The sequence below is a fragment of the Pyxicephalus adspersus genome, chromosome 4 (assembly GCF_032062135.1).
Source record: "Pyxicephalus adspersus chromosome 4, UCB_Pads_2.0, whole genome shotgun sequence".
NCBI classification, from domain to species: domain Eukaryota; kingdom Metazoa; phylum Chordata; class Amphibia; order Anura; family Pyxicephalidae; genus Pyxicephalus; species Pyxicephalus adspersus.
Window position 1 is genome coordinate 136,856,072 of NC_092861.1, and position 16,309 is coordinate 136,872,380.

At 38.4% G+C, this 16,309-nt stretch overlaps 1 protein-coding gene across 1 annotated transcript in view; it reads right to left on the bottom strand.

The window, feature by feature from the left end:
• Positions 1-6,244, bottom strand: part of EPAS1 (endothelial PAS domain protein 1) — a 95,661-nt gene extending 89,417 nt beyond the window's left edge. Inside the window, exon 1 of the mRNA XM_072409764.1 lies at positions 5,911-6,244. Within this exon, the coding sequence (XP_072265865.1) occupies positions 5,911-5,936 (26 nt within the window). The 5' untranslated portion in view covers positions 5,937-6,244. The remainder of the gene's footprint in view (positions 1-5,910) is intronic.
• Positions 6,245-16,309: the final 10,065 nt, after the last annotated feature.

Below are 16,309 nucleotides of genomic sequence, written 5' to 3' on the forward strand. Positions count from 1 at the left end.
TAAAGTACCAGCATGTCAGTGTTCAGCTGACAAACCATACAGGGTTTTGAAATTCTTCCACACTCGGAGTGTCCAATGCTTCTCATACATAGTGGATTAACACCTAACACACAATTTAAAATCATTACACTATTACCATGGGTGCGTAATATCCAATGACCACTGTACCCATCATCCACTGGCTACTGGAATCTGATGTGGTGAAAACTTTAGCTGTAGTTCATCGTCATTGTAAATTGTTCATTGGTGTTCAGCGTCCTCCCCAGCCCCTTTTAGCTGAGCGCACCACCCAGAACTTTTCAGTAAGCACCGGCAGTTTTTGGGTGGTTACTGAAGAGTTGGGTCACCATACAGGGGGTTCCGCTTGCCTACAACTTCTTGCCAACCAGCTAAAAAACAAATCTGGGTTTAACCTTGGGTGTCAAATCACCTAAATCTGCCATCCAGGTCCCCTGACAGTGCCAATTTTCCACCATCTTCTTCCACATTCAGCGTGATTCATATTCCCTTTAACTTCATGGGCAGCCAATTGGAAGTACCCACAATCATGCAAACGGTGGCACAGAGCCCCAGAAGAAGGACTCCGCTGAGTATAAACAAGAAACATAGAAGATCACAGAAAAATGTATCATTGCAAGTGAAAATCTAGCGAGTATACAGCAGTCCACCGATGCTGTTTAGTGAACGACTGTGATTATTTTGTGATGGAGGACGTAGGGGTGCTTTCCGCTAACCCTCCCCTCTTCCTTCTCATAGAAATAAACAGCACGATGTGTGCAAGTGCTAACCAGAACAGATCGTATTGCCTATAGCAACCAAATCAAATCCAATTCTGACCTGCAATGCAGTAGTTGCAAGAGGATTTATTGCTATTAATAATACTATTAAATTTTTTATAAAATTCCAACATATTACGCAGTGCTGTACATTATTAGGGGTTGTAAATGACAGATAGATACAAACAGTGACATATGAGGAGGAGAGGACCCTACCCAGAAGAGCTTACACTCTCAGAGATTGCTATGGGCAATGAGCTCCTTGTTTGCACATCTACCAGCTCCCTACTAACTTTTTTTGCTTCTATGCTGCAACTATACAAATAAAAACATATTTGCTCAGTTTTATTTCACAAGCACCACGATCAAACATTTTCTGATCATTGGGGCCTTATGAACAGATTTGGCTGCCTCTGAACTTGGTCTGTGCCACTTTTACTACGCTTGGAATGTCTCAATGGAAGGAAATAAGCTATTGGGCTATTTAGTAAAGTCTTCCTGCTTCAGACTACAGTCCCTGTGAAAGAAACTGCCCCAGAGGAAAAACTCCCAATGGCAGGCTTCCTTTATTATGACTAGAGGGGCGGTGGGTGCGGGGTGGCTGGGATCGCCCCACACTTGTTTTTTAAGATATTTATCACCAAATTCTTTCAGAATTACTTAGATGGAGAGGAAAGTGTTCTCTTTCTATGTAGCTGCGGGTAAAAGAACACTTTTTATAGACTGGCTTCCACTCAATCACTGATAATTCTACACCAGCGCTTACTCGGAGTCGTATTGATGGATGAGGGCAGAGAATATGGAAAGATTCAGCATTGTGTAATCATTCAGTTATATGGTAATTTGCTGTAGTTGTTTGGGTTAAGGAAAAAATATCCTAATTAATAATATTATGTGTTATTGTTAACAAGAGAATAATTATTATGGATTCAGAATTAAATATTTGCAACTACAGTGAGAAAATCATCAGAAACCAAACTACAGTAACACAGAATGCAATAAGAATATACAACATAGAAACAATTACTATAAGCTAATATCTGATTGGTTGCTTTGCTTAACTGAACTTACTGCCCAGTTATTGTATTTTGCATTACCTTATAATAAAGTAAAACTATCATTGGAGATATAGGGAGGCTCCTGGTGCTGGAGTGCTTCCTAGAATGTAGCATGGCTGACCTTATGGTAATGATTCTGAATAGTTTTGCAGGTCAGGAAAGTCAGAAATCCTGATTAATGAATTAGAGCAGGGGTCTCAAACTCAAATACACAGTGGGCCAAAATGAAAAATTTGGACAAAGTCGAGGGACAACTTTAATATTTATTGAAAAAATATTTACAATTGAGGAAGATCACTAATAAATGTTAACAGAGGAGGGGGCGTTTGTGGGTGCTGATTGACGCGACAGCAGAGCATTCTGGGATTTGTAGTATTAGCGCTGCATGCATTGTCTACCGGCGGGCCATCTCCATATAATTACATCTAAATATAATTACAGTGCGGGCTCGATTTGGCCCACAGGCCTGAGTTTGACCCCCTGAATTAGAGGGTTATCATGGCAGCCAGGCATTAAACATTTTTACAAGGAAAGGTCAGCAATGGCAGCCTTCTTTTCTTTTATAACAGGAGTCCTGTAAGAAATACAAAATTTTCGTAAACTCACGGGCAGCATGGTGGATCAATGGCTAGCACACTTTACTTTACAATGCTAGGGTCCAGGTTTGAATCTCAGCCAGGAAATGCATGGAGTTTGTATGTTCTGCCTTTGCTGGTATGGGTTTCCTTCCACAACCCAAAAACATGCAGTTGGGTGAATTGTCTTCCCCCAAAATTGACCTTCTTGCAGTAATGACATATGACTATGGTATAGACATTAGATTGTGAGCTCTTTCGAGGGACAGCTAGTGATATGACTATGGACTTTGTACAGCGTTGCATAATATGATGGCGCTATATAAATATATGATAATAATAATAATCTACCCAGGTGCAATAACTTATAGAAACCAATCAGCATTCTTGCTTTATTGCTCTTAATATAGTAAATCAAAAGTTGATTGGTTGTTATGGGTGACCATACTTTGCACATAATTGATGCTCCAGCCCTGCCTTATGTAATTTTATACAACCTAAAGCAACCAGTTGGAACAGTATATACGGATCTCTATCTCTCTCTATATACATATATCATTTATTTTTAATGTGTCAATGTAAATAAAATTCTGGAAATGATATTGATACAATATAATGTATCTGCTGAATCCCAGGCTGGTAATACATGTATCCTGAATCTAGAAGATGAGAACAGTTTGGTACACCTAACACTGATTTCTGGTTCTCAGTCTGCACAATGATTTTCGATACAAATACTGTCTCCTATGTGCCATCGTACAAACACAATAAGGTGCCCATAGACATTAGATGGATGTTTCGGGACTTTTTAGGCAGATCAAGAGACAATCTAATGTCTGGCGGTCTCTGGTAATGTAGCAGGAAAAGATACACCCAAAACAAGTATTTTTGGATAACAAAATGATGGATTGTGCTCTGTGTGCCCCAAATATTCATACATTCATCCAATTTACAGGGAAGAAATTGGACAAGTAAGCACAACCAACCATTTATTAATGTCTAAGTATAGTGTAAACTACTTTTTGTATTTCTAAGCACAAACATACCCGACCAGCCCAATCTATACAAGCAATAATCCATGTTATGATTTGTTCCCCTGTACCTCTCATCTCACCCCCATGACACAAGTATCTTCCTCATATTCCTAAATTCCCTTTTTACACTTGCCCTTTAAAGCTTTTGTCAACCTATTCAAGAAAGAACTTGTCCGAACCGATAACAATCACATTTTTGACACAAACAAACGGTCTGGAGTTGCAGTATCCAAACCTAAAAGGCAAAAAATGAGTTCCACATACATACACTTATTCCAGGAACATCCCTGGTTACGAAACAACTTCCTAGATATCATCGTCATTACTAAAAGAACACAAACAAGCAGATTGCTCTCCAAATTCCTAATCCTTGTTTTATTTATCATTGAAACAATCACGTTTATATCAAAAACATCCAAAAATATTTCAAGACATGTTTTGAAGACAAATGTACCTTATATCGAATATTATATATATTGAATATCCATGTACAGATATAGTGATGGGACATTCAATGGTTTACCCACATTATCTATATGCAGGGGTAACTTTCTGTAGGAGGGGGCACAAGCAGCTCCTCAAGGCTTTTCAGGCCCATTTTGTGGGTGTTTTACTATTTATAACTTACGTCTTTGGGGCATTTTTTGGTCACTATGCAACTGGAAAAGCAAATAAAAATGTTTTCATGCTGCAGTGCTATAAAAGATTACATGACGTCAACACGATAATTCCTAATTCATTTAATGGACATGAAGAGCGTGATAGGATTTAATACATGTCATATGCTGTAATGTGAATGGGCCTTTTATCGACGATTAAAAGTCATTATAACATCGTTAGGCTTCTAATCACCTCTTCCTAATGTGGGTTCATACACCCTCCATGCAACTGTTCTTCATAAGTAATTCAAAGTTTGAACTGCATTTACCTGGCAAACCTGCAAAATTGATTATTAGGAACGAACGCCATTCACTTGCCTCTTTTCTGCCAACAAAACTTACACTCAGCGTGAACAAGATTCAGGGGAAGCAAACTGCGGATGTCACATCCCCAAAAGCTGCCCCTGGATGCCCCATTTCAAAGCCTTGTTCATGCAATATGCCTCAGTAAACAGCAATGCAGCCTTGCAAATATTAAACATGCAAATTGTGTTTTTTGCTCTTCCGATAAGCCACGGGTGTGTACTTTGCAAAGCAAACCGACAGACAGATATAAGCAGGGGTAAGGTAAAGGCAGGTTGAAATCAAATGCTCCTAGGAGGTCCTAAAACTACACTTAGCACAACTTCGCCATTTGGGATTGTTCTTCCATGGATGCATTGTTATTGGGACACAATATTAGGTTCATTGTGGGTGTTTTTTGGATACAAGCACCCATGGTACGAGGACCATGCCAGACATCAGTGCCCAAGGTACAAGTGCCATGCCAGATATAAGTGCAATGCAAGACCTGAATGCCCATGGTACGAATGCCATGCCAGATATAAGTGCAATGCAAGACCTGAATGCCCATGGTATGAGTGCCATGCCAGATATAAGTGCCATGCAAGACCTGAATGCCCATGGTACAAGTGCCATGCCAGATATAAGTGCCATACAAGACCTGGATGCCCATGGTATGAGTGACATGCCAGACATAAGTGCCATGCCACACATAAGTGTCTATGCTACAAGTGCCATGCAAGACCTGAATGCCCATGGTACAATTGCCATGCCAGATATAAGTGCCATACAAGACCTGAATGCCCATAGTACAAGTCCCATCCCAGAGATAAGTGCCTATGGTACAAGTGCCATACAAAACCTGGATGCCAATGGTATGAGTGACATGCCAGACATAAGTGCCATGCCACACAAGTGGCCATGCTACAAGTGCCATGCCAGATATAAGTGCCATGCAAGACCTAAATGCCCATGGTACAAGTGCCATGCCAGATATGAGTGTCCATGATATCAGTGCCATGTCAGATCTGTCTGCCCATCATTTGTGCCATGCCAGGCAGGTGATTCCCTTTTTATAATTGATGATTTCTCCTTTTTTTATAGAATCACTAATTTGCTCTTGCTCGACCAGCAACAATTGCTCTTAATTCATTTCTATGGCCGCACCTACAAATGATATTGCAGCCAGTGATTAAATCACAAATTACAAATGACTGGCATTTGCTTAAACGCCTTCCTACAAAATCGTCCATGTGACCGAACGCTAAAAGTAAAATTGCTGATCAGTAAAATATACATTGTATACAATTCATTATTACATATATTATATACAATATTCAGCAGTCTGGATAACAATTGCACAGTGTGTTGTTTGTATCACATCCACAGTGTAATTAATGATCTGTCTCTGATATAGCTGATAATAATAATAACTTCATCACACATCTCTGGACTTCTATCCCCATGCGATCACACACCTGGCTGTGCAGCATTCTCCTCCATACATAACAAGAATCACATCTTACCTTTTCTTCTCCTTCTCTGCAGTCATGCTTGTCACCAATAGTCGCAATGACAGATATCGCTGCGATCTTCTTGTAGCAGGTCGGTCTAGTCAGCAGCCCCACACAACTTGTGAGAATACAATATGCAAAAAATAAAAAAAAGTGTGAGATATGAAAGTCCTTGAAGTGTAACCCTCTGATCAGGCTGGCTATACAGTCTCAGGTCACTGCTGAGGATTGTATAGCCGCCCAGGGAGGAGGAGGAGGGGGTACAGAGGACACAGGAGGGGGGAGCAGGAAGACTTGTGCAGCACAGCAATGCGCGATGTATCCCGAGCAGACAGCACAGCGCACTACGAGCTCTCCCTGCTCTCCTGGTGGGCGGAGCCTCGCACACACTCTCAGCGGCTCGACCTGTCACCGCACCAGCGGCTTCGTATCCCAGGCCGCTGATTGGCTCTCACCGTGCACGCCCGCACAAGTCACCGCCCCCGACACGCCCACGGGGTCAGGCAAGTTGACAGCGGACAGTGGGTTGTCACATGTGCGGCTGCCGGAGCTGCGACTTCTTCACTTCTGCTAGTCATTGCAAACTATTCCTAGGAATACTAGGACGCTCTCTGCTCTTCCTGACTAACATATTTGTAATGCTGATTCTGTGGCTTCAGTGTTTTGGGAGTGATTCATTAAAGCAGTGCAAATTTCTGCCTAGTAATGTGAGATTTAGCTCGCTGAAGTTTAATCTTGTTTTGTTTTTATTTAAAGTGACCCTGTTACCATAATAACGCTCTGTATGCTTGTTCCAGGTCACTATTGAAACCAGGCGGGTAGTATTTTCAGAAGGAGAAAATCTGAAATTATCTTATAAATAAAAGCATGAGTCTGATTTATGCATTTTCCATGAAATGATTTACATATCAAAAAGTATTGTCCTCATTTTAACATTTCACCTAGCTTCTGTTGCAGTGAACAGTGTAGACTCTTGGATTGCTTATTAGTAACAATTGGTTTAGCTGGGAGTTATTATTATTAAACAGGATTTATATAGCGCCAACATATTATGCAGCGCAGTACATGGGGGTTGCAAATGACCGATACAGACAGTGACACAGGAGGAGGACAGGACCCTGCCCTGCTAATGTGCTAAATGTTATTTACTGGGCATTATTGGCTTGGCAAGGGGTCACTATGTTGGGGGTACTTAATCTGATCATTAGGTTGGGAGGGGGTTTGCTGTGTTTAGGGTTATTGAGCTGGGCACTGGGGTTACTGTGTTGGGTGTTTGTTTGCTGTGCATTATTGGGTTGGCTTGGGGTTGCTGTGTTGGGGGTATTGGGTTGGCTTGGAGTTACTGTGTTGGGGGTATTGGGTTGGCTTGGGGTTACTATGTTGGGGGTATTGGGTTGGCTTGGGGTTACTATGTTGGGGGTATTGGGTTGGTTTGGGGTTACTATGTTGGGGGTTTTTGGTTGGCTTGGGGTTACTGTGTTGGGGGATTGGGTTGGCTTGGGGTTACTGTGTTGGGGGTATTGGGTTGGCTTTGGGTTACTGTGTTGGGGGTTATTGGGTTGGCTTGGGGTTACTATATTGGGACTTATTGGGTTGGCTTGGGGTTACTATGTTGGGGGTTATTGGGTTGGCTTGGGTTGCTCATTTGTGGGTTATTGGGTTGGCTTGGGGTTACTATTATGAGACTTATTGGGTTGGCTTGGGGTTACTATGTTGGGGGTTATTGGCTTGGCTGAGGGTTACTGTGTTAGGGGTTACTGTACTGGGCAATATTGAGTTGACTGGGGGTTACTTTGTTGGGGGTTATTTCTCTTGGCATATTGGCTTGACTGTGGTTTTTTCTTCTAGGGGGTTATCTTTCCATTATAGGTTTGGCTTGGGGTCAGTTTGGGTATTTAGGTTGGCTGGGTTACTGATATTGGGTTGACTGGGGGTTACTGTATTGGGGATTATCTTTGCTAGCTCTGACACTTGCTGTGGATTATTCCCAGAAAAAAATTCCTACAAGACCACACACACATTTATTTGCGTGTTTTTGTCACACCTCTCATGAAGATCTTAGCAACCCAACACATTTAAGTAAAATAACCTCCAGATTACATCTAATGGTAAAGTATTCCAATTATAAGAAACATTATAGTCTACATCAAAAATTCATATTCCTTTTAACATACATTGCTTCTGTGGTCTGTGGCGCCTAGAAACTACAGTGATGGTATACAATAAATGAGTTTATAATCCCCCCATATTTATTGGGCTTGTTTAGAAGAACAAACATTTCCATTAGAAAGCTTTTCAGATTGGTTTTACATGTGTGATTTATTTAAAATTAGATTTTTCTGTGCATTTCTATAATATTGTTTTTGTATAATTTGGTATTCATAAATTTCAAACCTAGTTGAAGATTAAAGTAGTTTTCATACCTTACTTTGCTTTTGTAACCTCATCAAAACAGGAAAAAACATTTAAACACAAAAAGCGTGACTCTCTAAGAATGAATTGCCTTGGTTACTAGTATAGATGTGTCACTTCTCTGACCATGGGAAGAGTTTGGTTTCACACTTTCTAATGAAATCAGGGGTCTCATATATTAAATATACACGTGTGATAAATCAGTTCAGTTATAGCTGCACCGTCAACAAAAACTTGTTTTATGATTCAGAGAATATAACAAGGAGTAACTGGAGAGCTGAGGTGTTTTGTGGCATAAAGTAAAAAAAATTGAATGAAAGTTGTTACAAAAGATAACAAGTTTCAAGTACATAGGCTTTGAGATTTGGTCATGAAATGGCATTAGACAATTTATAACCTAACAAAAATGTGGTACGGGGCATAATATCTAAAATCTAAACCTTGTGAGATACAGACGTCCAGAAGTGAGTTCTTATTATTATCCAACCTAAGCGGTTTCATAAATTACCTTCTTGACAATTGATATTTAGGATGGGGAGAGTTGATTAATTTTATGATAGCGTCTGTGGCAGAATGTAGAAAGTGTGCAAAAGGAACCCTTAGGGCAAAACGTGTTGGATAAAACAAAACAGCTACAGCTACCAAGTTGGATACCTAACTAATAGACTTGTTGGGCAATGTACTTTATGCCACAAAAAACATCCATGTAATAAAATTAACAAATTACTATAGTAGCTGTAATTTATGTGATGGTCTAACCTGGCCTATGCAGTAAACTCATCATTATCCAGAATCTACAGGGATTGCTAGATTACGGATAAATGAAGTATCTGAGTTCATTTTAAAATAGTCCTGTAATAATAAAATAGTATACAAATACTGTTATTATAAATCAATACAGGCACTATAGCAATGGCGCACAGAATATGCAGAGTAAGAGCAGTTAAAGATCCACTTACAATCAGATAAATGTACCTGTATTGTATAATCAGAAAGTCCCACAATAGGCACAGGGTAGTAAAATATCAACATTAGAAAGAAAGCAAATACCAAATTGGAACTAGCCAAGAAAACAACCTAAACATGGACATTTTGGGGTGATGGGATCACAAGGGGGCTAAGGGAGTAATGCACAGTGTTGTCCTAATTTTTTTCACATGGCGGTTGCTTGAGAGTGCTAATTGCATGCGTTCCACATAACAGGGAGTTTACTGTTATTATGGGTTAACTATTGGTCTGTGATTAAATCACTTTACTGCTAAGATTTAACTACTTGCTGGCTGTCATCTCATATATAGATAGATAATAGATAGATAGATAGATAGATAGAAGATAGATAGATAGATAGATAGATAGATAGATAGATAGATAGATAGATAGATATTGACTTGGAAGATACCAGTTTAGGTCAGACTGAAATCACACAGGGCATGTGTAGGACACACGGGGCCCCGGGCAGACCGAGACACATTGGGTGGAGTAGAACAGGTTCTATTGTTTGCCGGGTGGGACATAGCTGATAGGATCTACAATAGTCATTTTGCTAAAAGCAGCTAATCAAAGAGGAAGCATATCTGCCAAAAACAAGATGTGCTTTCTCTGAATGTCACTCCTGGCATTTAAGATCCCTGAATTCTCCAAAGTATATTTCTTAATAGTGATGCACATTGGATTTATTTTTAATCATTAGAGCTAAATAACAGGTAAAAAGTTCTGTGCAGAAAATACACATAAAGATGAAGTCTCTTGTAAAATGGTATTATTGATTGATATCTTTTTAATGCTGAACAGCAAACAAAATAAAATATAACCCACTCAATTTTTTCTGCTTTGTACTTTTTTTTATTAGAAAGTATATTCATATTGGTAAGAGTGAGAACAGGCAAAGGGAAAGGAATCCAGAAGCACTCCAACTAAATTTGTATGTAGCACAACAGAAATTTACAACAGAATATACTCACATTTCACAAAAACAAGAGGATTATTCCACATTTTAGGACAGTTGGCAAAGTGGCAGAGGTGTGCAAATCTTTATATATATATAATCATTATTTCCATAGTTCCATATATATAATAATGGCTTACAAAGAAAAAAAGAGGTTTTGACTGCACTTTTGTAACTGCCACATTCTTAATTTCACAATGATGTCCACCATAGTTAGCTCAAATTATATCTTCATCTTTCTAAGAAACAAGCTATTTCTGATATGTGGCGTTTCTACATTGAGCTATGCAACTAAATCATGCAAGGTTGGAACATGCACTTTGCAGCAATCAATCTTCATTGTCACCCCTGCAGACCAAAGATTTACAATGTTGGTTAGATGGTTGTACATGGTGCTATGGTGATGTGGTATAAATACCCTTGTATAAGATCACCTACAATATGATTCCAAGTTTTATTTTTTTTTTTTTAAAAAAGGCATTTTACCTGCATGAACATTTATGACTCAGTATGAGTAAATGAGCACACGCTATTCATACACTTATTCAAATGCAAAAGATAAAGCTAAACTTATTCAGTACTCATCTAATTCTGTAAAAAAATCTGTAATATTATTTGTTAATATTATATGATAGACGTATAACTAATTTTCAGAAGTGGTGATTTGGTCATTTTAATATTTCCCATTAGTTAAACCAACTTCATAGCTGTCTAGCCATTTCTTCCTTTTTCCATACAGTTTAAATGCATAAATAACCAAATCATTTTTATTATATTATGAATAGTGAGGGGTAGGATTAAAACTCCTGGAAGTAATCTTTATGCTGTATGTGTCCTGTTTAGGAGATTTCTCTTCATATGTTGTCCTAGGAACTGAAGGGAAATCTTTCCAACAATGATGGGTATTTCCCTCTGAATCAATTATAATAAAACTGCATCAGAAAATCTTATCTTCACCTCTAGTTCTAGTAACCCAGACAAGGGTCAGAAAGGGCAAAATTTCTTATTGGAAACACAAACATGTCTAATTATTTTCTACTTTATTCAAAAAATATAGCCATACATATACTTTAAACATGCAAAAATCTATTGATAAAGAAGACAACCAAGTGACCACAAATTCAAGGAATAGACTGTGAGTAGAATGTGCACAATGTCTGATCTTCTTTAATACAGGGAAATGATTTTGGTTTTTGAGTCGATTTTATTTGAATTTGTTTTTTGAGTTTATAAGTTCCTACATTTAGGCTTCACACTGGCCAGAGGTTGTGGATGGGTTACCACTTCCTTGTGCCTATTTGCAATTTCTTCTGGCCACATTTGCAGCCCCAAAGAGCATGAATGGGGGTTGTAGTACTACTCTCTGCTGCCAGCTGTCAAATGTGCAGACGCTGGTTCTTTAAGAACCTAGAGCTGTGGTGTGAATTACCGAATTGCTGGCCAGGTGCCATACATATGGAGCTCAAACCCTTATTGTCTAGAGCAGTGTTTCTCAAACAGGGTTCTGTGGAACCCTAGGGTTCCTCCAGGTTTTTATGGGTTTGTGACACTCAGGTCAGTCTAAAAGATACCAATGACCTTTTTTTGGATATTTGTAGGGCTGACATTCTTCCCAGTGGCATTAGAGGTTGCCCCCATGCCATCAGTGTCATATACCACTATGGGTTTTCGGAAGAGCTGTGTGCTTTTAAACTCATCTCTCTCCAACTGAAACACTTTTTTCTGTTCAGGGAGGGGAATAAGTCACTGCTGAGACTCATTCACTCGCTGGGAAAACATGAAAAAGCCCATGGCTGCTGGCTGGAAATAAAAAAATAAAATATAAAGAACTTATATGTAGTAGAAGATGTATTTAGTATATAGATTTCTCTCTGGTTATATCTGCTCCAATGTTACTGGCTGCATACACAATCGGAGTCAGTGACGCCAGTGTTTACCAGTCATGAAAATAACACTGGGCAGCCTCGGTCTCCCTCTTCCCTACAGGTGTCATTTAAGTCTCTGGTAGCATTAACACAAGGTGTTTCCTGGGAACTAAATTTCATACATGAATCCCATTATTACAGAAGTGGAACGCTTGTTGCTATGCTGTTTTATAAAGAAGCATGCATCTCTTCCACCAGTTGTTCCTCATTTTTCTCACAATACAAACTTTTTTTTTTATTCTTTGTACAATGAAACTTTGCTTTGTAATCTACATAAAATTAGATTTCCTTTATCTGTTTCCTGTAGCATTAAAAGAACCCAAATTGCTTTCACATACAAGAAGAATTTTCCTCTCTATTATATTTGGCATGGGTTGCAAAAGATTGACCTTCCTGTCAGTCACATTCTAAATTGACTTTGTCCACTTGCCGAGAAGTTTGGTGACTTATACTTGTTTACCTGAGATGGCCTTACAGCTGAAAAACTTTCTGATGAGAACTGTGAGAAGTCTGTACAAAAAATGTTGTAATAATAAATGAATGCATTAAGAATGGGAAAAAATAAGTGTAGCATGGTGCAGCGGGTTCTGGTGTCTCATTACTTTGTGTGGGTTTTAATCTGGTGGTGGACCAAAATGTAAATAAAACAAATCTTGATATATAAGACACAATTCCCACATTTACATACCTAATGGAACAAAATTTCATACAATAAAGTTGAAAACATTGGCACATTTTCCGATCTGGTATGATAGTTGAGATGATAGCCCTTTTATTAACACAAGTTTGTGCAAGCCTGAGCCTCTTTTATTAACGCACAACAACCCACAACTGCAGTATTGTTCTGCACTGGATCAGTGTTCACACCTGTGTAAAGTAAGTGTGCCTATTACTTTTACAATGTTAAATTACATACACATTGGGCATGATTTATTAAAGATCTCCAAGACTGGGAAAGATAGTCTAGACTAGGGGAACCTGGATGATCCAATAAACCTGGAATGGATTTATTGCTATTGTTTGGCAAAAAAAACTATTTTCTTGTTAGTTTTCAGTGAGAGGAGAATGAATGATCGCTATGCACACAGTGCTGTTCTGTTCTATGAAGAGGGGACGGAGGATGACGAGTTGGGGCTACTGTACACATCATCATTCGTCTTGGACACCTGTCATGTATATGTACCTCAATACCCAATTTAGTTCCCAGCAAAATATTTATTTTATTGCCTAAATTGCACTTGTTGTATAGTAGAAGAAATTAAACTGCCACCAGGGACACCAAAACTCCAAAATACCAGAATACGAACACAGAATTGTGCTGTGGTCAGCCTTCTGCTGTTCCTCGCCTCTTAATATAGTTCCATCAATAATTTGGGCAGCCTGTGACTCACTTGGTGCGTCACAGAATCAAAAGTGCCGACAGCCATGATTAAAGCAAACCTATCAGGATCAAGATATTGCAGTTAGAAGCCTGGAATCCCTGGCTTTTCCAGCGAGCTAGCTTTCTTGGACTCTTGAATTTCTTGGTAGATTTGAGCTTCCCTGCACCATCCTGCCATCCTTACATTTATAATGGCCAGTGAGGGTGTCCAATAAATTGATATACCAATAGGAAAATATTGGAAGAATATATAGGTGGTGAAATGGCGCTGGTTATCTTGCACTAATACTTGGAAGTGGCATGTCATCGTGACCCAGGATTTAGGTGACATAGGGTGCTATGGAGCTCTATGTCCTTGCATTTTACCACTGCAGTTAGCCCAGTGCTTTTATAGTACTGACAAATGTACTTTATTGCTTGCACAAAGAAAAAACTAATTTAAAGTCTACTAATAAAGTACCAGAATATCTAGGGAATTGTATATTACATTTGAAGAGGGGTAGAAATAAAGCAGGTACTATCTGCCAAGATGTGGTTACATTTACAGATTTTATATATATATATATATATATATATACGGTATATGTACTGTAAATATATATATATATTTGTTTTCGTATTATAATCTGTATATATTATAATCCTATTATAATTTGTAAATGTATACACATTAGTTAGTATGGATAATGAGAGCAGTTCTTCTTTCTCATTCACTGATAATATTAATGGTGCAATAGAAGACAGAGATGTGTTTATAGTCTAGAGTGTTTGCTTATTTTGGAGGCCATCACTCAAAAACTGGAAACAGTAGATGAGGAACCCAATGCAAAACACTGCAAATATTACTGTACCTGCATCAGTGACGTATCTCCTCTCTTCTCTAAACACAGCTGGAAGGTGCTGGCTCAACAAAAATAAACTCAAGCAAACCTCATTAAATCCATGAAATGGTTTACACTCATAAGATAAAAAAATGAAACTGAACAATTATGGTTCAGCTGCTCGCATTAAGAGGTCACATACAAAATATAATTCTCCCATTATTCATTGGTTTAAAGTAACAAAGTGGCATACAGTAACCAATATTGCTAGATGCTAGAAACTAGAAGTTTTCTGTCTACAACTACCGACAATCTGAATTCAAATGATTCAGCCAGGTCACTATTTGCAGGGCGTTTGTATAATCTCCCAATCTTTGCATGGGTTTTCTCTGCAAAACCATTTCCTCGCACATCCCAAAACATGCAGTTGGAAATACTGGCTTCCCCTTGAAATTGGCCTTAGACTATGTTAATGACACATGGTTGGGGCACTAGGTTGTGTGAGCCCCTTTAAGGGAGAGTTAGTGATATGACTATGGACTCTGTACAGCACTGTGTAATATGTTACCCCCATATAATTTCAAGATAATAATATACATAATAATATTATCCATAAAAATAAATAAAATGCATAAAGAAATCATATCTTTCCACTGTCTGTTTGGGAAATATATATTCTTACTCCTTGTGGTCAGTCAAAACTCTAACTTAATGTTGACGATTTGCAAACAAAAAAAATATTGAAACCTTAATTGCTTTTTCTAATTGCCACTTGTATATCCAGCTAAAATTTATTGCAGATTAATGTAGATCACAAATGTAAAAGAAATGTTCCCAACCTACTAAATTTCTTGTAATATAGGGTCAACAATGTCAGAAATCATATGCATCTTTAATGTTCGTCATATGCTGTTCTTTAAGTTGCTCAGGGAAAGGAATACTTTGGATTGGTCACGCAATACCACAACATGTGCTACTGAATGCCATATTGTGTGATACATTGATTGCTATTCATGTAGAATGGCAGCCCATTAAAAAATTGGTTTTATGTTATTACTCGCACTTCTGGAAAAAAGTAGACTTGATTCACTTTATCAACAAATTTGAACAAATGTTAGATCTTCAACCAACATTGCATAAGGTGCACAGGAAGGACAAATGTAATATCAAAAATAGAGAATGGATCCTTATATTTATTAACACTTTTTTATGCAGTAGTTGGAACCTCCTTATAAAGTAACACAATGGACCCTGTGTTATTTAAACTTTAGATATCTAGGGTCTGATGTTATCTTTGAAATATTTGGTGTCATCATGCCAAAATAAAAGGACCTCTCTGAGATCCTGCAGGAAATAGCTGTGGATGTTTATAAGATTTAAAAAGATTGCCAAATAAATAATCATTACCCTCCATAAGTGACTGGTTTTCAATGATTGACCAGGTAGTCACACTGGGGGAACTAATTCATATTTTTAGAGAAGGTGCAGGTTATTTTCTCCCTACTTGGGCTTGTTGGCTCCCACATACAAAAGTCTCTTCCTGGACACCGGTGAAAATGGAGCTCCTTCTGTCCTACCGTAACATACTCAAGCCTCCGCCTTTCTTTTCCATTTCCCCCACATATTACATTTCTTTTTTTCTCTTTCCTCTCTTTTTTTCTGTTCCATTTTCCAGAGATCAAAAAAAAGGACAAGCCCAGGAACTTCCTCATTCCTAAACATTCTAAACTGAGATCCCTGACCTATACCTTTCATAAGTTTCAACCATGGATCTTGGTTAAGTTTACCATGCTGTTTGCTATATATTGTGGAGTTACTCTTTAGTTTGGCCTTTTTTGCTGCATTTTGCATTCAATAAACCTTTAATAAAGCTTTATATTGGAAAAATATTAAGTAATCAATGCACACATAATGTACATGTGGCATA